This window comes from Ammospiza nelsoni, chromosome 4 (genome assembly GCF_027579445.1).
Source record: "Ammospiza nelsoni isolate bAmmNel1 chromosome 4, bAmmNel1.pri, whole genome shotgun sequence".
NCBI classification, from domain to species: Eukaryota; Metazoa; Chordata; class Aves; order Passeriformes; family Passerellidae; genus Ammospiza; species Ammospiza nelsoni.
Genome location: NC_080636.1, coordinates 69129666 through 69155683, shown reverse-complemented (window position 1 = coordinate 69155683; position 26018 = coordinate 69129666). Strand labels below are relative to the sequence as shown.

At 40.7% G+C, this 26018-nt stretch overlaps 1 protein-coding gene across 7 annotated transcripts in view; it reads right to left on the bottom strand.

Moving 5' to 3' along the window:
- The window catches only part of TMEM131L (transmembrane 131 like), a 79372-nt gene that overhangs the window by 41913 nt on the left and 11441 nt on the right, over positions 1-26018 (bottom strand). For 6 of the 7 annotated variants that reach the window (XM_059470385.1, XM_059470387.1, XM_059470388.1 and 3 more), the window contains 3 exons: positions 3338-3409; positions 2312-2435; positions 1154-1270 (listed from right to left, as the gene is read on the bottom strand). In XM_059470385.1, the coding sequence (XP_059326368.1) occupies positions 1154-1270; positions 2312-2435; positions 3338-3409 (313 nt within the window). Of the gene's footprint in view, positions 1-1153; positions 1271-2311; positions 2436-3337; positions 3410-23125; positions 23330-26018 lie in introns of those variants that run through there. The other variant, XM_059470389.1, reaches the window with a different exon arrangement.

The window sequence follows — 26018 nt, the reverse complement described above, 5'->3', positions numbered from 1 at the left end:
CAGATGTTTCAAAGCTTTGGGGCTCTCAAGAGCACTGTAACTGTGCATCAAACACTCAAGTCATGCCTCCTTTTGACTCCTAAACCTAATGTGAGCTGAAAACATGGACAGCTACTTGCTATGTCTCAGGTAGCTGGTGAAAATGTCCAGGAAAACCAGCCTGCTACTGATTTTTGCAGCAGTCCAACAGGAAACAAACTGATTTTGAGGAGGCACTGACAATTGCTTCCCTGCAACGTGTTGATAAAAGGCTGAGCTGACTGGGCAGTAAATTAAGGGCACAGAGAAGGGTGAGATGTCAAAAAGAAAAGGTCAATCACTCTAAAATGCACTTTTTCCTCATCCTTGATATGTTCCTGCCAAATGTGGCATTACCTCTAATAAATACTAGATAACTGCAACATTTGTATTAAAATCCCAAGTATTTCAACTGAACTTACCTAAGCTTTTATTTAAGGAGCTTTGTTTTCCAGTACAAGATCAAAGTATAGGAATGAAATAGTTTGATGATTGATTAAAACTGTCATTCTTTTTAAATCACTAATTTCAGAGTTAAGATTTTTCTTCAAAATAATAAAATCCAAGAATTGAGTATATAGTGTCCCTTAAAAATTTTTTAAAAGCTGAAGACCTTCTTAAATTCACCAGTTATTCAGAAAACAGACAGCTTTAAGGCACAAACATTATTTCAACTTTCATGTTTTATGGGCCTAAACCTCTAACCTTATGCTACATCCCCAATGTGTTTACATAAAATCCTGCAGAGTAGCTGAAAACCACCTTAAATAATTCCTTGTGGGTTTTTCCCAACAAATGTATTCCAGCACAGTGCAGTCTAGACTACACTAATATATGAAACTAATTAAACCATGATCTTTTAAGTACACACATACAAATACACTTGGTTTTACCACCTCAACTGGCCCCACTAACAGCAGTAAGTTTAACCACATACATGTATGTGATCATGACACTAGCATGATCTGGTAAAAGGGATGAATTGGGAACATTACCCCACCTGATCCGTATCAGGAATTCAATTAACTTTCAAAGTCCCTAAAATTATGAAAACCAATTTTTAAAACACAAGAAAATCCAAAACTCAAGCTAAAAATAAGAGCAGTTCCCTGATATGAAAAATAAGAGCAGTTACCTGATATGAAAGAACTCCATGAGATGAGGTATTTATAAATAATGAGCTTTCAATGCTGCCTTCTTCTGTGGGCAGGAAGAGTACTCTGAAAGATATCTTTCCCATGGCTGGAATCACCTGCAGAGAGCACAAAGAAGCTTGCTTGCTTGCTTGGTGCCAGTGATCACACACTCCCCACTCAGTCACAGGGCCCAGAGGACACTTCCACATGTACATCCCCATCTGCCAATCCCACTAAGCAGAACCTCAGCACTGAGAAGATTCATCTGTGTACAACTCTCAACTCTTACTACAAAGAGCTGAGATTACACAGCAGCCTGCCAAGTTATGGCTGGAGTTTCTCAGCTAGCATGGGGCCTCACCAGCCAAGGCTTCTTTTTGGATATTAACCCTGCAGCACGGACAGCCTGTGAATGCACACAGACACCTCCCCACACAGAGAGAGATGGCTATTGCAAAGTGAATCAGTGCCCCTGTGATACACAGGCAAATCAGCCAAGCTGAACTTGGGCAACACTCTCAGTAACTGTGGAATAACAATGACATTTATGTCTGCACAGTAATAGCCACTCAGCTATAGTAAAAGCAAAAATAAGATGAAAACATAATAAAACCCCTTTGCACATCAGCAGAGGATAAAAACTGGGCTTCATCCAATTGAGACCACAGCAATTCATTCTTAACATGCATTATATTGTTAAAAAAAATCAGAGTTGAAATAATGGTCTTAGATCATAAAGGCAATTATGCCCATTACTGCAATGCAAAATACATAAAACATTTCACTGCAGGTTTTTCTGACAAATATGCAAGACTGTTCAAAAGACTGAAAATTCAGGGCTGTAGAACACCCACATGCCTGTGGATTACTGCATAATGCTGCTTAAAGCAGAATGTGATTTAAACAGCCTCTCTAACACTGAAAAATTCTTCTCCTCCTCTGTTACTGTCAAACACATTTCCTACTGTAGGTTTTGGATGGCTTCTCCCAAACAAGTCTAAGTAGAAGTGAACAAAAAAACCACTAGCAAAACAGAAAAAGAGTTGGAGGTCCTACAAAAAAGCACAAAAACACAGAATGAAGAGCTCATGCCAGAGGAAGCAGGAAGGCTTGGCACTTGGCCATTACATACTTTCCAAAAGTAAATCAACACTCACCCGGCTATGAGCGGGAGACACATGAAACTGTCTAGTAGCTGTAAACACTGAATTGACTACAACATCTCTATCTCTACTAGGGTTGTAGGCATGCAGCATTTTAGCTCTGGGTATCCCCAGTAACCTAAAGCAGGAGAAAAAAAAAAAGATAAATGATTCACTTTATAAGCACATGAAAGGAACAACACAGATTACCCTAAAACATGTTCATCTGCAACAGTTACCTACTTGTAATTTATCTCTGGAAACACACCAAACAAATTTTGCCCTTAGTATACAAAGGCAAATATGTAACACTGGGATGTGGGGTACACTTGGCCAAAACTCACTGGAGTAACTAGAAGTTTAAAAAAAAAAAAACCCTTACAAAGCACAAAGTTTTGGATAAAAATATTTAAATAACTGAAGTCTTGTTTTGTCAGCTAAAGCAATGATTGTCTTGAGGCTTTTGCTTTAGCTAGTACACCCTAAACCCCAACATCTCAGACATTCCTCCAGTGCATCCTCTGAAGTATTCCTTTTACTCACAAGGAGACTGTGTTTCTTTTTGGTTACTGAGAGATCAAAGTCTCATTATCACTTAAGAACAATTTTTAAAGTTTTCTTAAAAGACAACTAAGAAAAACCTCATTTATTCTACCAGTATGTTTTGCTTGGGACTGGATTTTGTTATCTGAATTAAGAGGCAAAAAACAAGTCCTTCCTCCACTAGAAAGGCAATCTTTCAAAAATGAACAACCAGCATGAAGCAATTATTTGACATCCATGCAGAATCACCTGAAATGTACATCCAGAATGTATTATATTGCCAATTATCTTTTCCTCCTTCTCAGAACTATGTTGATTTTAACTTACAAAACACTGCAAGGCAAGAAATGTACTTCCAGCTCTGTGGCAATTACTACTTCTCTGTTTTTCAGATAGTGGCATGATCCCAGCTAATGCTTTTTACCCAAATGGAGCCCAGTGTAGCTGTTCCTCCACACCTCATTATTAACCAAAATAACAATCATGTAGGATACTCACTGCATTCCAAAATGCAGAACTGATGGGTGAAAATGTAAGGCCTTCCCATTTGGAGGCATTTTTGCTGAGAAGCTGAAAAAAAGGGAAAAGAAGCCACAATTAATATTTAGTGGGCATGATGCTACAATCTGCAGGGAAGGAAGATACATTGCAGGCTCTTAACTCCTATTCTGAAGCTTCCTTCCTTGCACAGGTCTCCACAGCCATGCTGGCACCTGTTTATGGGGCTGTGCAGTGGACTGCAGAGGGAAAACAACTGGGAAGAGTCCTGAGGAATGAAAATTACGTCAGCATGGAGCAGATTACTCGCCAATTAAATATCTATGGAAGCACTGGGACAAGCCCACCTGAGAGATGTAGAGGTAGAGAAGTAAATAGCAGCTTGGGCAAAAGCAGAGATAGAAGAAGTGCTTACATAGCTGTAACTGTAATGTAAAAGCCAGCTTGCTTCTTCTATGCAGAACAGAATAAAAAATACTGTGAAGCACATATACCATCATCTTTCCTTTGCCCTACAAAAAGTCACAGTAAAGTTCCTATTAGTTCTAGGACATTTTTAGCTTATTTCAACATTACTCAATACTCTGTAACATAGAAATTCCATGATATCTTCATCATTTTCTCAATTAAAATTTGTCTTCCACAAGTCCCAAAAACCACAGTGATAAAAAACAAGCCTAGCATTTTTTATTTTATCTGCATACCCAGTGGCACCCTGTTAAAAGCTTCCCCAGAAGCAGTCTGCATGTTGAATAGCCAGAACCAGTTTCATCTTTACTGGATGATGCTAATAAGCATCCTAGCAAGGATGAGTCAAAGAAGGGAGAGATGGACTGTGGTCTCATTAGGTATCCAGCTGCTTTGCATAATTTGTGGTAGTACAGTCAATTGGTTCCCAATTTTAAAATGTAGTTCTGTGACATTACACCTTTAATATCTCTTACTGTGTACAAAATCCTGCTGTGATATTCTAAAGCAACAGACATCATAATTTATTACCAGTCAGGAAAAATAATACTTATTATTATGAAAACCCACAACTTTTATAAAAACATAGAATCATAGGATGGAGAGAATTCTCTCACTAGTGTAGCAGGCAGAATGCAATATATCCAAGTAGCATTCCTGAGGAGGTGCTAGTGACAGCCTCCTTCCAACCACCTTGTCTCTGCAGCAGCCCACTCTTGCTCCATTCCTAGAAACACTGCCACAGCCAGCACCTTCTTCCCCTTCCAAAATTCGGCCTCAGGTACATACTCAGAAGTTAAGTCTGAGTACTGTTGTAACACATACAAATTAAAATTACTATTGTAGTAAAAGCCACAGATTTGAGGAAGACATGTTTCTTAAAGGCCCTCAAATCCTTTTATTGTATGCATACACATGAACAGCAGAATAAAAGTTAAGCCACTGGTTAATGCACTACAATATGACCTGGAACCTCACCACAACATCTTACAGGTACTGCTGAAATACCTCTTCCCACCAGAAAAATCTTTCCTGACAACAGCAAGAAGTTGAGTGCTTCTCTCTGCCAATTCATGTAATTGGCAATAGCTCTCCAAGACTTGTCCTCCTTATGAGGAATTCTAGCAGCATCAGCTCTTTCCCTCTCAATTCTTGCTCTTTGCAATAGGTACCAAATGCACCAGCTGGGTGCAAATGCAGCAGTGGATGTTGGAGACTGCACTTAATTTGGTCTAGGTGAACATGGCCATGCTGTAGCACTGGCTCTTAAAAATGCACTGTATTGCTGTTCAGCCAACCTTCTACTAGTCAAAAAAAAAGGGAAAATCCCTGTAAGAGTAGCAGCAGGAAGATCCCAGGGGTGCCATTTATTCCTTCTGGAGATGGCAGCCTGGACCTTGCATGGCTGAAGCCAAGACTCAGTTAATGACCTGTGCAGGTTCTGAGCAGGCTCCTGAGCACCGAGATAACTTTGGAGCATCCCTGCACACCGCTTGACCAGGAATGGTCCTGTGATTACAAGACATCCAGCTTCTGCTCTGCACCCCACAAAAGCTGCCAAGTCACTTCAAGCTCCAGCCTGGCCCAGAAAGCAGCACAGCCACATTCCTGTGGCACCATGCCCATCACCCAGCCCACCGTCCAGCTCCAGGGCAGCTGCACCATTCATCAGAGGCCCCAAAGCAGTGCCAAAACATAACCTGAGAGCTGAGTTTCTTCAACAACAGAACTGGTAGAAAGAGAACTACCACTGCTTTGGGTTGGGTTTTTTTCCCCTCAAGGGAAAAGATGACAGGTTGGAATAATGGGAACAGGCAGGAGAACATTCTGCTCATGACAATCGAACAACTAGGACGTGCTTTGAAGTGCACCACTGTACAGAGAAAGAGACAGGCCCATCTACATTAGAAGTGCACTTCTCCAGTTTCTGTCTCTAAAAGGCAGCTGGAAGCTGGCAGAACACCATTCTGCATCCCCATGTTCCAAACACAATTCAGAGCTCTGTGGGGAATCTGACACTGAAATAAACACCAAGGCAATTTACTTAGACGTTTAAAATTTGAAGTCACTTCTAACAAAAAAAAACCTACTTTTTTTTCTCTAAGAACATCATCTTACCAATAGATTCACCTCAAATTATGCCCAAAATTGCTCTTTTAACTACAGATGATGTGTCCAAAAAAAGTACATGGATCCTTTCATGAAAATGTCACAGGCTTGGGAGAGACAGAAATATCTGCCTAAGAATGGAAGTCTTGAAACAACAAGTGTGGAGAAACAGGCCTCTTCACAACAGAAAAGGCCCAGTTTCCAGTTTTACTCTTTCAGTGCTTTAAAAATCTGCTAGCATCCCATTCAGCATGTCATCTAACAAAGCTGGTCCCCATGTTCCATGGCATCTCTTTTTGGCAGACCAGTTGAACAGCATCTTCTGAATGGCAGATTTTGATAGAGCAGTTCAATTCCAACATTTCAGAGGATACTTTTAAGCATGAGTGAACTGGAGGAGGAAGAAACAGAGGAGGGCAAGGAAATTCTTGGCAATTACTTTGAACGGTCGGTATGCATCAAAATTCTAGTTTAAATGGTGCTATTATCAATTCCCAGCCCACCAGTGCAATGCCCCTCTTCCTCTCCATCCACACAATATATCTAAAACCCTGACACCCTGAACTATCCATTTCCAGGAAAAAAGAGTAAGAAAAACTGAGGAGGGCACCATATGGTCACCCAGAGCACCAGGAGGCTCTGGGGACAGGTTCTGGCAGGAAAGGTGAGGGTGAGCCCACAAAAACTTCAGGTCATCACCCTCGCTTGCAGAAAACACCCAGGAGAGAGAGAGAAATCCAAATGTGCACACAACCATCAGGAATGCCTACCAGGGAGAAAGGTGGATATGGAACTGAAAAAAGTGGGCTGGAGGGGAGGTAGGGTAAGGAAGAGGAGTGACACCAGGGGAGAAGAGCAGGATGGAGGAATGCAAGCACCATTAATCACTTGTGCAAGCAGAGGAACACATAACTCTAGGGCAGCATTTTTGGGGGAATTTTTTTGTTGTTTTTTAAAAGGTGCATGAGCTGTAAAATGTTAAGCTACCATATTCCCTCCACTAAGAAGCCCCAGAGGTGTTTGAACATGGAGAAGCTCCAGCCTTTCACAGTGTTTCTTGATTCAGGAAAGAACGTTTTGGTGTCCTGTTGGTTTGGGACTATCAAAAGGAGATGCTAATATAGGGATGCTGAGAGCACTGTTAAATACAGCATTGATATTGTTTTGCCCTTGCTTCTTTCAGTTCTGTTAGGCTGTGATGTATTAAGTAAATACAGGTAAACAACCAGGTCAGTATTTACAGTCCCAAAGCCTAATATTTTTATGCAATGTATATTACAAACATTTGTTTAAAATAAGCAAAAGCCTTATGCTTCTCCCAAATTCCAACAGAAACAGATCTTTTTTCACAGGAGATTTGTTCCTATTTCACTGGTCAAAATCACAAGAGAAATATTTCTCCTAAAAAATCCAAACAAAAGAGCAGATCCATCTCAATAAATTGCTGGAGATTGCATTGGGGTTTTTTGTTTGTTTTGCCTTTATTTTAAATGTAATTTTAAAACTGAGTTAATTCATCTGATTATACACATAAAATACTCAATCTGCAGAATAAGCTGCATTTGACAAAAAGTGAAGGACATTTCCTGGAAGGACATTTATCCCAATGTTGCTTTTTTTTCTATTAGCTCTTTTATGTCTTCCTTGTATCTTTAATTCTTTAATTGATTACTTTATACTATCTTAGCATGCATATTATCTGATGATTCAGATAGGAACGTCTGTAGTTGAAAATAATCACAAATGCTACTTGGTTCCCTTTCTTCTTCCTTCCTTTTTGTATGCTTTGTTAACAGCACATGCTGAAAAAAGCAAGTCAGGGCAAGGCATTTTATTGTCAGGCCTTTTGCTTTATGGCTGTGGGGTTTTCTTGGAAGCAGCAGGCAAAAAGGACTGGATTCTTGAACACACAAGAGGTCCTTTTTGAGTGTATCTGTTTAGGCAGTACAGGTGGTTTATTTCTCAGTATATTGATAAAAGTAAAATTTTACTTATGTTGAGCATTTTAGCACTTTGCATGACCAGTGCAGTCATGTTAATGAACCCACAAGACGAGGTTTTGAGATGTGAAAGCATGTATGTATTGTACAGGAAAGTACTTTTTTTATGCAAGCTGAAATAGAGAAAATGAAATAAAACCTCTCTTTACTGACTAATTTTACATCAATTCCTCTAAACTACATGTGATAAAGAAAACACAGAATGGAACACATAGGGAAACAATCAAACACAGATACTTTTAATCATGCTGACTGCAGCTGATGCAAAAAAATTATTCTGACAAATGAAAAGAGGTAATTAAGGGGTAATAGATATAGAAATAGAAAAAGCAGCTGAATCAAAGTGTTATGCAGAGCTAATGCAAAGCTTTGGTTCATCATATCCCTAATCCCTCCCTTCTCTCAACTTCTCCTTTACCAAAGGTAGTAAAAGCAGCTATCAGTATTAGGAACATTAAAGTGCAGCTCCTGAGAGACACACAGTGCCTTTGAAAGAGATCATGAAATTGTTTGGAAATACAAAATTAAAACTTGAGTTTACTATCAAGGCAACTCTGAACTCTGCCAAAACCAGAAACAGGAACGGTTTTTAAATTATGAATTTTTTGTAACCTTAACTTCCTTCCTAGAGACAGAAAGAGTCCTCAGAAACCAGGAAATTGTCCAGCTTGCAATAACCCTGCACTGCTCATGGCCAAGCTATACATGGTGTGTCCCTGTGGGGCTTTGGCACGTGGGGAAGAGCAGGCACACTTGCCACCCTCAGCTCCAGAGACTTACAGGACTTCTCCTGAAGCCCTGTACCAACCTGTGACAATACATGAATCATTCAGTCTCTCTAGATTTTTTTTACTTTTTAAAGAAAAAGAATGACCAAATGAGAATTTTGAATGCTGGAAACCTAGAGGTCCCAAAGGCTCCCTTATTTTTAGCACTGCATTTTTTAGGAAGACAGGGAGGACTGACTCACTGCTTCTGAATGCTTGGGATTTGTAACCCATCACTAGGAATTCACTTACATGCTTTACCAGAGAGCTGTGCTTCTTCTGGAAGAAATTTTCTTTTTTGACTGTGAGGGTAATGAGGCACTGCAACGCATTGCCCAGGGGAAGTTGTGGGTGCCCTGTCCCTGGAAGTGTTCAAAGCCAGGCTGGACAGGGGCTCTGAGCAATCCAGTCTAGTAGAACTGTCACTGCCACAGCAGGGATATTTGAAGTAGACTGAGGTCCCTTCTGGTCCATTCTATAATTCTGTAAGAAGGATGGTTGCCTTTATTTCCTATGAAGCACACTGCATGCATCAAGGACTGAATCCCAGACTGTGGAAAGCAGGAAAGGCCAAAACAGTGTTATCTGGCAACTAACATGTGCATGTATACCTGCTGTTTTGCATGTTTGTGCTACAGGAAAATAGGCAAGGACAGCTAAACCAGAAGAAACCAGTGAAATGGATGAGACAAGCTCTCTAAAAACAAATCCCATAATTTATGGCATAATTTAAGGAGGAAGGCAAGTCTATCAACATTTTCTTTCTTTTTTATTTCTTAAACTACTGAAGTTGGAAAAGCAACATATAGCTAAGACCTGCCCACAAAAGTTTCAATGAGCGGATGACTTATTTACAAAGGCAGTGAAGTAAAAAGGTAGGTAAGCCTAGCCTGTGTAAAGCAGAAACCATTTTGTTACTACTTCCATACTTCCACCTGGTCCCTCATGCATTGCTCTGCTCCAGCCACCTGCTCTGCTCCATCCTCTGGCGCTGGTGTTTCCACAGCCATGGGTCACCTTCCTGGGCAACCTTCTCTCCTCTCACTGCCTGTGCTCCTCCCCTTTTCTACCAAGTTCTGCAATAGCATTTACACAAACCATTTGCACAGCATTTACCTAAGCCAGCAGTGCTTCAGTTTCATTCAGTACAAAACAACAAAAACTGCAATGATCAAACTCAAGAGTATCTCACCCGATAGGCCTTAAAGCCACATTTCTCAATGGGGTGTAAATGGGAGGACACAGATTAAAAAAAACTGGCTTATCTCTCTAGCCTCACAACCAACTCCAAAGAATTTAAATACAGACCACAATAAAACTGAGATTAAGACTTGTAAAGAAATCTAGGGGAGATGATGATCAGTGAGGGACAAAGTGCTACAGAGAACATCTTGGTGAAAAGAAAAGGCTTTCTTCCCCAGCTGCACCTGTGGTTTGCATTTTAGTAGCAGGAGCAGCACAATAAAGTGTGTTTAAGAGCAAAATGGAATTACTCCCTACCATAAATCAATCCCCAACTTTTGAAATAACTGAAATCTGTAGTAAATTAAGACGTTAATTCACAATTACTTGAATTCATTTGAAATTATTTTCTGAAATTGCTTCTTTGGAATTCTTTACTTACCCGAATTTCAAGCAACTCACTAGAGATATTCCAGGGGGACCACGGACATTTTAGACATCTTGGACAGACAGCAACCAAGCTACTTGTTCTGGATGCCTGTCCAGGGCCCACTAGTTCAAAATGCACATCAAACACATTTTCCTCTGAAGCACCTCTACTGCTGCCAGCAAATCCCAAATATCCTGCCAGGCAGAACATCCACCTTCATTTTATTTTTGGCTTCATATAATTCAACAACTACATTTACATTCTGCAATATTTCATGAGGTAAACTCTGATAACTGCTCTCAAATAAAATCTTTAGCTTGCTTTTCTCTTTTATAAGCTTCTTTACAATTTATCTTTTTCAAAGAAATCAGCAATCTTCCATTAAAATTAAAACTATATAATGCACTCTTTTCTTTTTTAAGTTCTTCCCAAGACAAATTAAAAGAGCCACTTGCCCAACACAAACACACAGTTTTGGCTCCATCAGGAGCCTTGGTATTCTTGATGTTTTGTCTTTACCAGGTCCTGGACTTATGAGGTTTTAATGAAATTACTGCATTTTCATGTCTCTCTGAAGACTGCTTCTAGCCCGTGAGTTTGCAAAATAAAACCAAAAATCACAAAACCAGCTCATGCTAATTTTTTTTCCTTTTTAAACATCAAAATTTTTTAGCCAAATTCACTTTTTTGCATAATTTGCTGACCCTCTAGTTGCCAAACCCTCAAAAAAAACCCTCAGAACATTTAGACTGCCTATGTAACACAGGTTTGTTCTTAAAAAACTGCCACTAAGATCATAAATAATTGCTGAGATGCTAATTTTTGCCCACCTTACTCCATTAACTACAATGAATAAGGGCAGCCAAAGCTGAAGCACCCTGTCCTATTTAATTCATGTACAGAAATGGTTGCTTTTTGAAGAACACTGCCCAACTCTCACAAAACTCAAAACCTCTACAAGAGAAGCTATCAGTCTCCACATCTCTGAAAGATCAGGTCCTCCAGCCACACTCCTGCCCAGCATCTCTGAACTGAAAATAAAACATTTTCAAGTGAGATGTGCTGCTCAGAGCCTTTTTCAGACACTTTGAAACCACGAACCCTAGAGAAAGGGTGCATGGGGAAGTACCTAGAGAAAAGGCTTCCACAGTGTCAGCATGCTGCCTCCTCTGGCAAAAACCAAAGCACTAATGCAAGCCTTGAGCTGAAATACCATGAAATTTAAATGACTCTTCCCTACCCACAGTTTTCAAAGCCTTTTATTGAAAGCAGTCAAAATTCACAGCACAGCCCCATGAAAGAGGCAGGATAAAAGAACCTTTAAAAAGTCAGGAGATAGGCCACAAACCCACCTGCCTTTTACCTAAGAAGAACACAATTATTTTTACTTACTAGGTAGCAAAGCCTTTATTTCTGTCATTGCAATGGCAAAATGACAGCAGAAAATTTTAGTGGGAAGGGCAGTTTTCAAGCACAGGCCAGTATTAACATAACTACAAACTGAACAAAACAAGAGGCAGGTATTTCAGAAGAAGCAAATTCTATCGCACCTGCCTCAATTAAATTAATTCCCACAAAAGTAACAATGAACCTATTTGCTTTCCCTGCAGCATGCCTACAGACCAATTACTAGTAGAGAAGGAAGAGATCCAAGTGACCTCACCTTTTTAAACATACCAACTGCAACTCTGTTTTTAACAGTAAAAATAAAAATTCATTTCATCAAGCACATCCAGTTTTACTCAAAAACTCTCTCCAAGCTGAAGAGCAAAGGGCCAGCTTCTGTCAAGTAAGTAGTAACCCTTCCTCCTTCAAGTGTTTAATTTCCACATGCCAGGGAAACTAGTTTTCCTCCAGCCCTGAGAATCTGGCACTTGCCTTGAGAAAAGAAGGATGCACCGACAGGAAGCACTGTGGGGCTGCAAAGCTCACAGCAATAGGAAGTCACATTCTTGTCAAATTTCACTGCACCCAACCATTTCCTTTTTCTACATCAAGCACAGCCAAAAATTTCTATCTTGAGAGAAACCATTTTAAGTTGCAGCAGTTCAGCAAAATGCATCAAAGAGCTCTGTGGTCACTGATAAGCTTGACCTGCTTAGTAATTAAGAAGTGATAATCTTCCTACAGTAATTAAGAGTGATAATCTTCCTACTGGAGCTGCCTTTTGCTGTTTCTACATTAATCCAAGCCTTTTAGTTTCTTTTTTATAAGGAAAGGCCTGTAGGACAGCATGGATCTCAACAGCCCATAGGAAACGTTTGCACTGAACCCTTTAAGTGCCAAAAATCCCACAATCCTTCCCCTTGCCTTGCTCCTCCCTGGGAAAAGAAAAAAAGAATGCTAACTAAAAAGGAAACTAAGCAAACACAAGAAAACTCAGACTTAGGACTTTAAAAAGTAGTAACTTCTGCTTTTAATTTATTCCTGTTGATCTGGACAGTGCATCTGATACCAGTTTCCCTCAAAAGAAGTTACAGAAAAGTCACTAAAATCACATCTCAAAGCTACAAAAGTACCCCAATAGTGGAAAGCATCAATCTGGACTTTGCATTTTTTCCTCTTTTGTGAATTTCAGCCCAAATTTTTAAAAACAAAGTATAATCTTTGAGCATCAACCTTTAAGAATAGCAATTTACCCAGGAGCATTCAATACCATGCCTTGTTTTAGCCAGTATGAAGACAGACAACCAAAATGAGCTCAGTATGGAAAACTGCATAAGTTATCTCCAAGCACGTTAAAAGGCAGCGTTAAATGCTACAAATGCAAAAAAAGCAAACACTCCAATATACAGTTTCACTCTACTGGCAGTAATTTATTTTACAAACATGCTGGGGAAGTCCCTCAAAACCTTAAAACCATGCACCACTTGCAAAATCCTTTTACCAAACCACTTGCTTGAGTAATAGACCAAGACAAGCTTTCTCAGGGCTATGTTTCAGTTTTATAAGGACAGAAGTTATTGCCACTATTGACTGACGAATTTATTAAAAACTTAATTATCTCCTCTAGCAGATGGAACTTCATACAAGACTTTCTGAAGCATCTCCAAGTGCTTCAAATTTGTTACCACAAATTTAAACTGCATAAGTTTCCTAAAAAATACACAATTTCTCATGTAATTGAAAAGCATTTTCACAAGCTGTACTACATGAATGTGAAAATATGATGCAAATAAAAATATATGGAGAAGAAGCAAGGCTACACTTTTCTGTAAGGTACTGTAAGTGTGGTGCTGCAGGGGGAAGCTGTGGTCACACAGACATCCTATGCATGCCAAGGAAACTAAGCTGCTCCCTCACACTCCAGGGGCCACTACCAATCTTCAGGATGAAAAGTTAAAGTCACTAGCCAAATACCAACAGTGAAAAAGGAGTTTCAACCCCAAACCACCAACACTCTCACAGGAGCATCACTCTCTTGTTCTTGTTTTCCACCCCTCCCAGTTGGGATGTGCTACATCCTCTTTAGGCCCCCTCCAAATGTTTCAGCATCCTTTGGTGAAGCTTTCTGTTCTGGTGCACTAATTCATTGAATCTATGCCATATGTGATGTGTGGAATTCTTTTTAGATAGGACACAACATACAGAACCTTATGAAGAACCTCTTAAAATAGCAATAAAAATATGCAGACAATTTTTTTGTTCACTGGCATTTATTAACTGATAGCACTGTGCATTTTCATCATCTCTATGCTTCAACAGCACAGTCATAAACCTACTCTCAAACAAAGAGCTTTTCTCTTCTAGCTTCCCATACAAAACTCTGGTTATATTTCAAACTACATCCCCTCCTGCAGTCAGACAAAGAAAAGGGAATCCTGCACAGTGTCAGACACTGCACAGTGTCACACTTTTTCACCTAAAGCCTGTAAACCCCCAAGGTGACAGGACACCACTGCGGAGAGCCTGCACAATTTCCTAGGCTGCCCCTTTTGAAAAGTGCAGCTTGCTGAGCTCTCCTGCCTTGTGTCACTCATCACTCTGCTTTGGGGTGTGCAAAACGGAAAGACAGCCCCATGACTTAGTGCTATTAATAAAAACAAGCATGCTCACGGTGTGTTTTTGACCTACTCCTAAGTACTATTGTGTATTTATGGTTCACTAGATTATGCTGTTAAAGGAAACACACAGATATGAAAAAATTTATACCAGAAAATTCAAACTGGCAAAAAAACAACAAAAAATTGGCATTACCAGGATTAGTAATTGCAACACTTATCACAGAAACCATTGGGTCCTTACAAAACATCTGGGATCTGTTGAAACCAATGCACAGCACATGCTCTCAGCCAATTTCTTCTGATGTACAAAATGCTGCAGCATTCTGCTATTATACAACACAGAACCATATGAAACACAGCCTGCTTCACAGGTTTATTAACAAAATGTCTACCACCAAAGAAACCTCAGGTATGTTATGGCTCTGAATTCCAGTAAGGGGCACCTAAAGTCCACAAGTTAACATTTGTTTCCTTCAGCAGGATAGCTCTGAGGAAAGGGAGGAAAATTAGCAGAAAAAAACCAGCAGGAAGTCAGCTTTTGATTATTTTATACCCTCTAAAAATGTACTTGCAATCAAGTACAATATTAAAACTCTACCTCCCCTAGACTCTTGCATTTAGTCCTTTATTTCAAAGCTAGGAAGCTAATCAGAGCTCACCAACTGGAAATGTTCACCTGTGAAACCAAAGGCAAAGCACTACTAAAGCTATTTTTAGTTCCTTGACAAGCCTCTAACCAGACATCTGCCTCCACTGCAGTAAAAGATGCACTTTGCTTCTGCATGCAGAAGAAACATGGGGTTTCTCAAGCTGCCCACGAGAGGAAAAGCTCCTCCAGACACGAAAAAGATCCCTCTGCAGCCCAAAGGTGTATTTAACTGGTCTTGGCCATTCATCTCTCAACACTTCTTGCTCTTCAAGATAAGCAAATTGATGCCATGGTCCCACATGGGAACACACACGAAGGTCCCACTGAAGCCAGAGGGGCTTCTCATCAGCAGAGGAGCAGCTGAGGTGGACTGAGGAGCAGGACTCACACACAGCACTTTGCCCCTTCTTATTGGAGCATTTGGATATGTGGATGGACATACAAGAGCAAGACAAAAATCAGCAAAGTGCGTCCAGCCTCTGAAGAGGCTTCTTCTGTCACTCAATGGCAATAATTTACACAAAAAAAGGAGCAATATGGCTTTGTAAGGCAGATCTTCAATCATGTAAAGTTGGAAGATGTGGCTTTTGGCACGAATGTGGCAAAAATAGAGGAAATAAAGAAACTTAAGGTGCTGCCCCAAACCATGGCCAGCAGTAGGTAATGTGGATTTGCAGTTACCACAAAGTCACATTTTCAACACTTGATCTTACCCTTCCACAGCTTGCAAGCTTTCAGTGGGTAAAGGGAAAATAAAGAAGATCTGCATGTTCAAGCCAAGTGTCATTGTCCCCAAACCAGTATGCACACCCAGAACGGCTTAACCTCCAAGTCAGGCAGCATGGGAAAGTCACAGATGACATGGGACAACCTGAAGTTTTCCAAGTCCCAAACAAGCTTCTTCAGCTTGGGTATAAAGGCAAAGGTCCTCATCTTAAAATCTGGAAGCGTACACTCTGTATGGCTGGGCACTGCCCTGCCCTCCCTGCACAGCAAACGTTTCAGTGATTGTTTCAGAAACAACAAAACACAGCCCATCGCTTCAATGACCAGAAAGCATGAATAATTGTTTTTATTTACAAGGAGAGAAAAAAAATCCAAGCAAGACTGAAAGCATGGGGACCAGGGCAGGGGTGTGTGTTTGTTTTAAAGTGACTACCCGCCTCTGCGGGATCAGCCACATTATCCCAGCAACACTGAGAACGCTCACAAAGGCCAGAAATGTCCCCTTTTGAAAAGGGCAGTTTAAACGCTGCAGAAACTGGGTCAGCGATGGGCCACAGAAATACCTAAGCAGGCAGCAGGCACCTCGGGAGCTGCAGGCAGCAGGCGTGCAGCAAAGGCCTCCAGTGAAAGACAGAACACACCAGGACAGAAATCAGACAATAGCTATTGAAGAAAGGCAGTTAATAGCAACAAAGCACGTAAAGCACGGGTCAAGGAGTCGGTCAAGTACAGGCCCTTCAGCTCTCTGCCCTTCTTCAGTTGCCAGGAATCAAGATTTAGACACAAACCAGAGATGTACATGGCCCACAGCACCAGCAGGCAGGCACAAAAACTGAGCAGGCATGTTAAATCCACAACACAGTAAGGAACTGCAAAACTTATTCTACAATATATGACAGGGCTGCTCGCTTGCCAAAGGCAGCACATTGCTTCTTGTTCTTCTAGTTTCATTAAAAAAAAAAAAAAAAAAAAAAAAACAAAAAAACCAAAACAACAAAACAAACCAAGAATTACACAATTTTTTCTTACACATGGTTAGTGTACTTAGCATCTCTGTGTTCAGGTCTTTACTGTTGTACATTTATTGACATGCAGACACCTTAACTTAAAAATGCTAACCACAACTGCAATCGATAGGACAATGCAACTTAAATTTATGAAGGCAAAATCTGAGAGGTGACCTACAATGTCACTAGTGAGGCCTGACTCACTGACTGCATAATAGCTGACACCAAGTCAGTGTGCAGCAGGACTGTTGCACACATCTGCCAGCCACAGCCAAGAGACTTGTTTCTGTTTTGCAGAGACCCTTAAAATCATTTGACGTGAACGGAGGTGGTGGCTACCCAAGGTGCACACAGTTATGAATCACTCACTCCCTCCTTTCTCTCATTTCACTTCCCTTTTGTTATTGTGTATCTTTCTCTTCATTGTTAAGATTGAAATCTGCTGTTGTCCCTTATCAGTTTTGCCAATCACTTGAAATGAGCAAGCTCTCATTTGCTCCCTACCTACCGGTATCTTTGTTCACTTGGTGTTTTTATCAGGGCACGGCTTTTTGCCTTGCTTTGTTCTGTTCACAGTCTGTAGTGTTTTTTCACTTGTCACCATGCTTTGCCCCTGCCTTTGCCTTTCCGGCAATTACACCCCGTCCTTCCCCTGCTGCCAAATTCTGGCCCAGTCATGTTCAGCATCACATCCAAGCAGTTTCCAGTGCCATGTGCAACTTGCTGGCTGGCCAGCCTCTCTCCCCACAGCCAGGCAACCATGCATGGATGGTGGCATCCTGTTTCAGCTGAGTTTTGTCTTACCCAACACACTGCTCTGAGCTTTGGTAAGAAGAATCAGTCTAAAGAGGAGAGCCCTATGCACCAAAGCAGATGTGACCTGTGAGCAGCACTCCCAGGGAAAGGTCTGGTGGTTGCAGAGTGCCTTTTGTTTCTGCAGCAGGAAGTCCAGTGGGACCCAAGGTGCAGCCACAGCCTCTGCCCCCAAAGAACACAAACTGATGAGCTCAGAGGGGACAAAAAGGGGAACAAACTGCACTCAGTGCAACCTCATAGTGTAGTCTGCTGCAAGACAAACACTGACAGGCACCTAGCCAGACAGTGAGAACTTAATGAGGGGAAACAAAACCACCCCTGTCCTCCTGCCACACCCCAGAGCAAAACCCCACTGCCCCTCCATCCAGAGATTTAATATCAGGACACCAGTGCAACCATCGCACTGGGCAGCACTCAGGTACAGTGACAGCATCACTACTCCGAAATGCTCAGCATTTGAGGCTACTGCATGGCGCAGGGGCTGACCTGTATGGCATTGCTTCAGCCAGGACCTAGTGCTTGATGCCCTGACTGCACCAAAACCATGAGTGTCCAGCTCTGTGCATGATGACAGTCACTTGTCAATAACTTTGGTAGAGTTCTAAGGTAAAAAGACAAACCTTTTATATTTCAATTTTGAACCCTTTTAATAATCCTTGTAAGATTGTCCCTACTCTTCAAGCAGAGAGCAAACAACTTCACACAATAATTTCTGCATTATTAACTACTGCAAAGGCAACCAAATCTTTCAGGATGACACCTCGTACCTACTACTGTGACATTTCATGCAATGCACATCTTCATACCCCAAGAAGTAGTCAAGTAATTACTTTAAACTTTAAAATTACACTTTATTTTCTACCAAATGCAACCGTTTTATTAATGAATCACTGCGATTTATCATCCAAGAAAATTTATCAACTGTATTGTCAGATAATTCAGTAGAATTCAACTAGTTTAGCTTTTTATCATTCAACTCTCTCAGGATTCAGCTGTGTTGTGCAATGACAACAGCTAACACTGAAGTGTAAGTGAAAATGATGGGTTTTAAATGAGGGAAATGTCCCCACAGACCACACCTGTTTATGAACCGCCGGCCTGGAACAGAGGAGTAATTGACAGCTTCCACATATTCCCACCCAGAAAAGCCTTGAGAACATGGTGCACTTTGGCGTGCTGACACAAGCCACAAGGAAGTCCGAGAGCCTAAAAAATCCAGTGCACGTGCGATTTCAATTGTTTGTGTAAACTGCACCTCTTGTCCAAGCGCGCTACAGCCGTGGAGTAAAAAGGCAGCACAACATGCAGGAACCTCAAGACCTTGGAAGCCATTCAAAGGATCCTCCTCACAAATAATAAAAAAACAAGCATGCATCTGTTTTTTCTCTCTCCAGTGCTAAACATCATACTGAGACTGCTGGCTCAGAGTCAAACAAGTCTCCAAAGTCCCACTTTGTTCCAAGTGCATTCCCAACTGGCAGCACAACACATTGCTCCAACAAATGCCAGGAGATGGCATTGAAGTGCACACACATGTTTGAACTGAATTTTGTCTCACACATGGCTGCTGAACCTGTTCCTGTCCTCACTGATAAGAAACAAATACCTGCAGCTGAAGGACTGCAAAGAGTTGCCTCATGTCACCAACCCCATATGCTGCCCACAGAGGAGCTTTTTGGAAACACTCACTAGAAAAAGAATACCAGCAGGAAGCAGGATACCAGATTATCTTTTCAATTTGCTTTTGATAATAACCAGAAATCACAGAAATAATTGAAGCAGCTTCACAAGAAAGGTCAGACCTCAGCACCAACAAACTTTAAAAAGTGTTAAGTATTAACATTTGGATTCACTCCTTGACAGCCACTGTCAGCTCTGAAAGAAGTGTGCAGGAGTCAACAGGAGCACTCACAGTGACTCAAAGCCAGTCCCCAGAACTCCTAGAAATCTGAGTCTCTATAACAATTCCCTTTTGGATCCTCTCCTGGAACTCTCAAAAGCTTTTCAATCAAGCCTTCCATTAATTCAGGAGGGGAAACTGTTGGAACATGGCAGAATTCAGGGGTCTCAGAGTACAACAAAGAAGAGTAAAAAAAGAGAGATTATTCAATTTCTACTAGATCAGATATCAACATTCACATGATTTAAAAAAGCTGGGAAATTCTCCTCATGAGATAAATGTAAATGTGCTACCAACAGGGCAGATAGTCATCATTTATCTCTATCTACTTTGTAAAGCTGAGACTCCCTATCCAATTCAAAGTTAACTTTTTGTTTTGAGAGGTGCATATGCAACAACAGAATTATGCTTCACTGTCTCAAAGAAAATAAATAGGATACAGAGAGAAACATTAAAATAATGAATAGCAATTTTAAAAACTCAAAAGCAATATACAACGATTTATACATGCAAAAGAGTTAGCAAAAATCTATACCAGAACAATTTGGGCCTGAGGTCACTGTTTTTTCATACACACACACACACACACATATTTTTAAAACTCAGGCTTCTTAATGTCTTCCCAAGCATTTTCATGTGCGTCAAATTATCATGCTATTGATGTGCAAGTGTCTCCAAAGGCCAGACCAGCTTCAAATCTTAGCACTGCAAAGGGAGCAAGCTCTTTCATAATGCAAGTGCAACCATGTTACTTTTTTTTGGCACCATCGCATTGGCCAAAAAATGTTTTAGGCTTAATAAATATTGAGTTGTTTTCTGCATTTCTCATATTTCCTCACAGAACATGCTGTTACAAACAAACATTTTAAACAGAACTTTTTCTTTTTCATAAAATCCAACTCCGAAACAACAAACAACAACACAGCCCATACTTTTGATAGCACTGAACAGGACACACCATCTTTCTTATTATTATTTCCAAGTCTTTACAGCTTCTTCATGTGTCCTCACAAAGTTTTAAAGCTGAAGTTGGTTTTTATCAGGCAGTAACTAGAAGCATTATTTTGGACTTTAAATTTCTTGATTTTGCCATCTGCAGAGTTCTGGTAAGCAGGTGGGTCAGATGGTAAACAACTAGCTAGAGCTCTGCAACAGTATCTTGAAGCAGACATGGAAGATAAGAACTTCAGTAAAAATAAGAACAGAGGCCTACTTCTCACCTTCCTCTAAGAAATTGTTTTTCCTTCTTCTTCTCCTCATAATTCTGAGCAAAAAAAGCTGCTTCTGTGTGTGAGAAATTCCCGTGTTTATATAAAGTCAAATTGCTCTACAGAAAGTAAGGTCTATTTTGTACACACGCACAAAATATCCTGAGTTATCCTTGCCTAATTATATTTCCATTGCTATTTCTAAAAGGTACAAGACAAATTAAAAAAAACCAAAAAAAAAAACCAAAAACACAACAACAACAAAAACCCCTCAACTTTATTTGTACACCACTTTGGGGCCAGGAGGTGGAGAAAAAAATAAGGTGACAATTAATACCACAGCTTTGCCCTCTATCCTCCTTATCTCAGTTGGCAGCCTGGACACAACACAGAATGGTGGACCCCTGAGACAACAAGCAGACACCTAAATTATTCACAATGATCACATGTTTCTCCCAGGTGACTAGCTTATTTGATGAAAGCAAACTTCTACAAATACAAAGCAAATATTTGTGGTGAGTACTCAGAACTCTGCAAAAGAGTTAATACACACCATTGTCACATGCAAGTATAATATTTGATATATACTGTTCCCCTCCCTGAAGTGGATGGGGCCTTTCTCTCCTGATGAAAAAGGGAGTTGGGTATTTTGCAATAACCACCAAAAAGAAAAAGTCTCTTCCCAAAGCACATACTGAAGAAAGTGGATAAAGAATGATGTCTAAAGACAACATATGTTTTGAACTTACAACTATTTATAACTACCACTATACTATGGCAAACACCTAAACTACTGAAAAGGCTCCTTCATCCATGTGCCCACAAGTCATGCAGTCAGAGCCACAGCCAGGGCATGAGCACCGCTTTCCTAGAGGACCTTTCCTTGTCAAAAAAAAAAATACGCGAGCCATTAAAAGCTAGGCTTGTGTCACCTTTGAGTATCCACAAAGATGAAAGTCAGGTAACAAGTGTGCCTATAGCTCTTTATTACTACATTAGATAGATTTCAAGAGCTTTCATGCTCTGCTTATAATAATCAAATGAGAGTAATGAGGTTGGTCATTCAGAAGCAGACTGCACATAAATTCCTACAAGTGAGCAAACTGTTGTTTAGGTTTTCTTCTATTTTGTCACAATTTGCCAATCTGCAAGAGTAGAAAAGTGGTGAAGCTAAATTCTTATATTGTGTCAATTTTCAGACTGCTGACACTGGTCTACAATTCCAGATGTCTGTTGCTTAACTGCAAAATGGTAAAATTACTGCAAATTAAGTCCTCTTATAGGCAACTAAGCAACAGCTATTATGGAGGTGAAAATAATTTATTTATAATAAACACACAGACCAAAAGCTAAATCCTTTGTGGCCCACTGCCCACAAATCAGAAGGATTAGCCTGAGATTAACAGACATCTGAAATCCATTACCAGTGTATTAAAATGTAAAAGTAGAAGCATAATAAGAAAGTTCCTATTCTGAACTACTTATATTAAACAAGCAGCAAGTACAGGCTACGGGGACACCAAGTTTACAAACGAACATGAACAAACACGCCACAGCAGCTGTTTACTTTTGCTTTTCTTTCCCTCTTCTGTAAACACACAAAATGTGTCCCAACATCCCCTTTTTCAAAACAAATCAGGTTAAGTTTAACAAGAAAAATGCCATGTTCCCAAGCAGACTTGCAGAGCCATAGCAGCATGCAACTGGCCTGGCATTAAAAGCTCACCTTCCCCATGTGTTTGCTGAATGACTGCACCAACAGGCTGTGCCCCGAGATCTGCCTCTGCTCTCACACAGCTCTGCAGCCAGTACTGAACCAAACACAATGGGAAATAAGACACTATATGCCCTTGTCCCACCTGCTCAGACCAGGCTTGTCCTAACTCTAAAGGGCATGCATTCTGGGTGGGCTCTATCCCAAAACATAGGCTGTGGGGAGCTTACCAAGTGCCAAAAAAAAAAAAAAAAACCCAAAAAACCAAATGATGTGCACGTGCGTGCACCAGCTAGCAACTGTTCACACAGTGCTGCCACTGTGTGATTCTCCACACCATCCACCCAAAACCCAGGAGCTGTCCCCCAGGCTATCCATCATCGCAGTGCAAGTGCTTTGCCCCACTCCCACCCCACAGCCACTGACTTGAAGGTGTTACTCCTAACACACAAGAAGCTGTCCATCTCAGCCCCACACTTTTGAGGACTGGCCTGCTCATCTCACCCATCTCACCAACAGTGAGCAGAAGTGCAGATCTGGCTGGGCTCCTCCCCAGCTCCTCCTGCACTGCAGGTAAGGGAGCAGCCCTGGCACAGGTACCACCACACAACCATCCATTCCCAGTCTGCCCAAAAGGCAGGGGCAGGAAGAGGCAGGTCTGAAGGACTGAGGAAAGAGCAAAAAGATGCCACAAGGTCCGGAGCAGTGCCACACCAGCGTGAGACAAACAGAACAGAGATGACATCCTGCAGGTGACACAGGGCACCCGTCCCACACAACAGCCTGTAGACACTGAGGGAGAACTTACGTGCACGTTTTCAGCTGATGCTGCCAAAGAGCAACAGGGAAACCAACCAGAGAATGATCACAAGTAAATGTTAACCTGGCAATAAAACAAATTCTTCTAATCCAGAGAACTTGTAGGGCTGCACAAGGCAAGGGAGAGCACCAGGCCACAGAGTGCAAGACATCATCTTCCTCTGGCAGTACAGACACTACAACCATTTCAGGCATGGCTGAGACAGAAGTTAAAAAAAAAAGTAGAGATTCCGTAAGACAGTATGCAAGAGATCTGCAGAAAATACAGAGAACAGAAAGTGAAGACATTATTAACAGAAGAAGACAAAGAAATAACTACATAGGGCACCAAAACGTATAGTCTGTCCTTTTAAAACAGATCATTACATGTGAGAAAGTTTCCTCCAGTAGCACATATCCACAAACACAATTTCTCCATACACACTAATCCCTGTGCAAACAATGACCTCACAGCCCCAGCCTGCTATTTTTACCAGTATAGAAACTGGTGTTTCCATAGAAGCCTGTGTGGCTTTTCAAGGCATCATGAGCCAAACAAAGGCAGAAATGCCAACTGGCAACTTCCATACCAAGATTGCCTTCATTTCTCAAAGCCAAGTTGTCACCCACAGATGAGAAAGTCTATTTTAGATGGCATACAAGCTAACATAGATCAAAGAGTGTCTGGTCCAGCCATTAACATCCTCCAGCCCAAGAGAGTGGGCAAAAGTGAGAGAAATATACATTCCAGCAGTTTGTTCAATGCAAACAGACAAGATTTTGATGATGAGTGGGACTGCAACAGCAAGTCTCAGAGTAATTAAATATGGCCACACATCACCTTTAAAGTATTTCCATCAAGGTCAAGTAGGACCTACACTGAGGACAGAAGTTTGACATTTCTTTGCAAACAAGTGCAAGACTGCCATGTGCCATTATCTCATGATCAGAGAAAGCTACAGGGTCACCTCCTCAGTTTGGTATGGAACACTGTACAGCTGGCCTGGGCAATTTGTCTCATTTATGAAATGTCTGAAAACAATTTAGAAATAAAGAAACAAACAATAGCTGAAACATTTGTTAGCACACAGCACTGCCATGCAATGTCCCAGGGAAAAAAACAAAGCCCATTTTTTGATGGTTCCTTGTACCATCAGGCAAGCAATATAATTCTGTAAAAGGACAGGTATTTTGGAAGAAGCAATGCCCACATGAAGAGCTGTTCCTAACAGCATCTAATACAAAGTTCAGCAAGGCAAAGTTCATCAGTAAATCAACTGCCACATAAAACAGAGATAAACAATTAAAGCAGCAGGAGTTCAGCCTGCCACCCTAGCTGTGCCTGGCAGAGGCATAAGGAAGGAGAGAAAGAATAACACTGATTACTATGGAAGGAACTATCTGTTTCTTCATCTACAAGAGAACCTCCAATTTCACTGACTTCTTGCAATTCTTTTCAGTAAAATACTTTTAGTCCAGTTTCACAATACCTTGTGTTCCCTACAGGTGTTTCCTTAGGGATTTTTACCCAAGTGTTATAGGTGGGTGTGTCCATCTTAATTCTCCTCCCTTACTTCTACGGATTAGGTAAATTTCATTTCTTTAGGCATCCAGTAAAACTTAAAATTAGTAGTCCCTTGATGATCTAGACAAAGTGGAAGTGGGATACAACAGCCATGATTATCAATTAAAAACAAAAGTTTGCCAGTATTGAAGAAGGTTTTAGTGCTAACCACTAGAAACATACATTCTGTGCATACTGCAGAAACTGTACCTTATTCAAGTACAGTAATGGGACTAAAAAGCTTTTTCCCAAGAAACTCCACTTTTTCTTTTCTTTATTAATACACACATGGATTTTTGCTTGTTTTGCAAAAGAAAAAATTTTAAAAACACTAAACTCTTAATAAAAGCAGCTTATATATATATATATATATATATATATATATATATATATATATATATATATATATATATATATACTATTACAAGTTAAGACCAAGCATATATTCTAGAAAAAGTCTTCATGTAGTTAAATTTACTTTTGGGGTAAGTTTAATCACAGTCTAAATGATCAGTGGTACTCCATACAAGTTTAGGTTGAAAATATTAAGATGGTTCCTCTCAGACATCTTAAGCACTCACTGACACTCTCAGAACTACTTTTCAACTTTTCATTTTGAAACACTTTCTCAATGCATACTCACTTTGATTTTGATTTTAATAGAAAATATTTAAAAATAAATACAACATAAACCTTTGTTTTTAATATTCATACATTTCTGCTGGCACAAAACCAATTTTTAGTCATTTCAGTTAAAAAAAGCAGAAGGAAAAAGAAAATCTGGTTGATCCTAACTTATTTTTCAATCTTTTTTTTTCCTGCCATAGCCACCACCCAAGCTAGTTATCTGGCACACAGGCATACCACTAGTCCCACGCCACTACTTTCTAATTGGGACTGTCAAAAACGATGGCACTAAGACCACAGGCTTTTTGGAAGGATGAGTCACCTCTGAAGTGTCTTAATACTCCATCCACAGTGCCAGAGCTCATTTGTGCCTCTTGGCTAGAGACAAAGCTGTGGCCAGGGAGGAATTGCAATGTACAGTCTCAAAATGCACAGGAGGCTCGTTCTCCCACTGCCACTCCGGATTCTTCCTGAAACAAACACTGTAACTCCATCTCCTCAGTATCCCCTAAACCCCCTAGCAATTCTGCAGTCTGTGCACCTCCACTGCTTTGCTCTCTCTCAGGCAGCTACTAAGCTGCTCCCTTGCTACCTCTACCTTCAATTTCTCCTCCATATCTGGAGCACTATTTCACAGGCACAGCAAAAACAACAGGATTAGGAGTAATTCCACCAAGCAATCAGGAGAGGTCAAAGTGCTGGGCATCAGCTG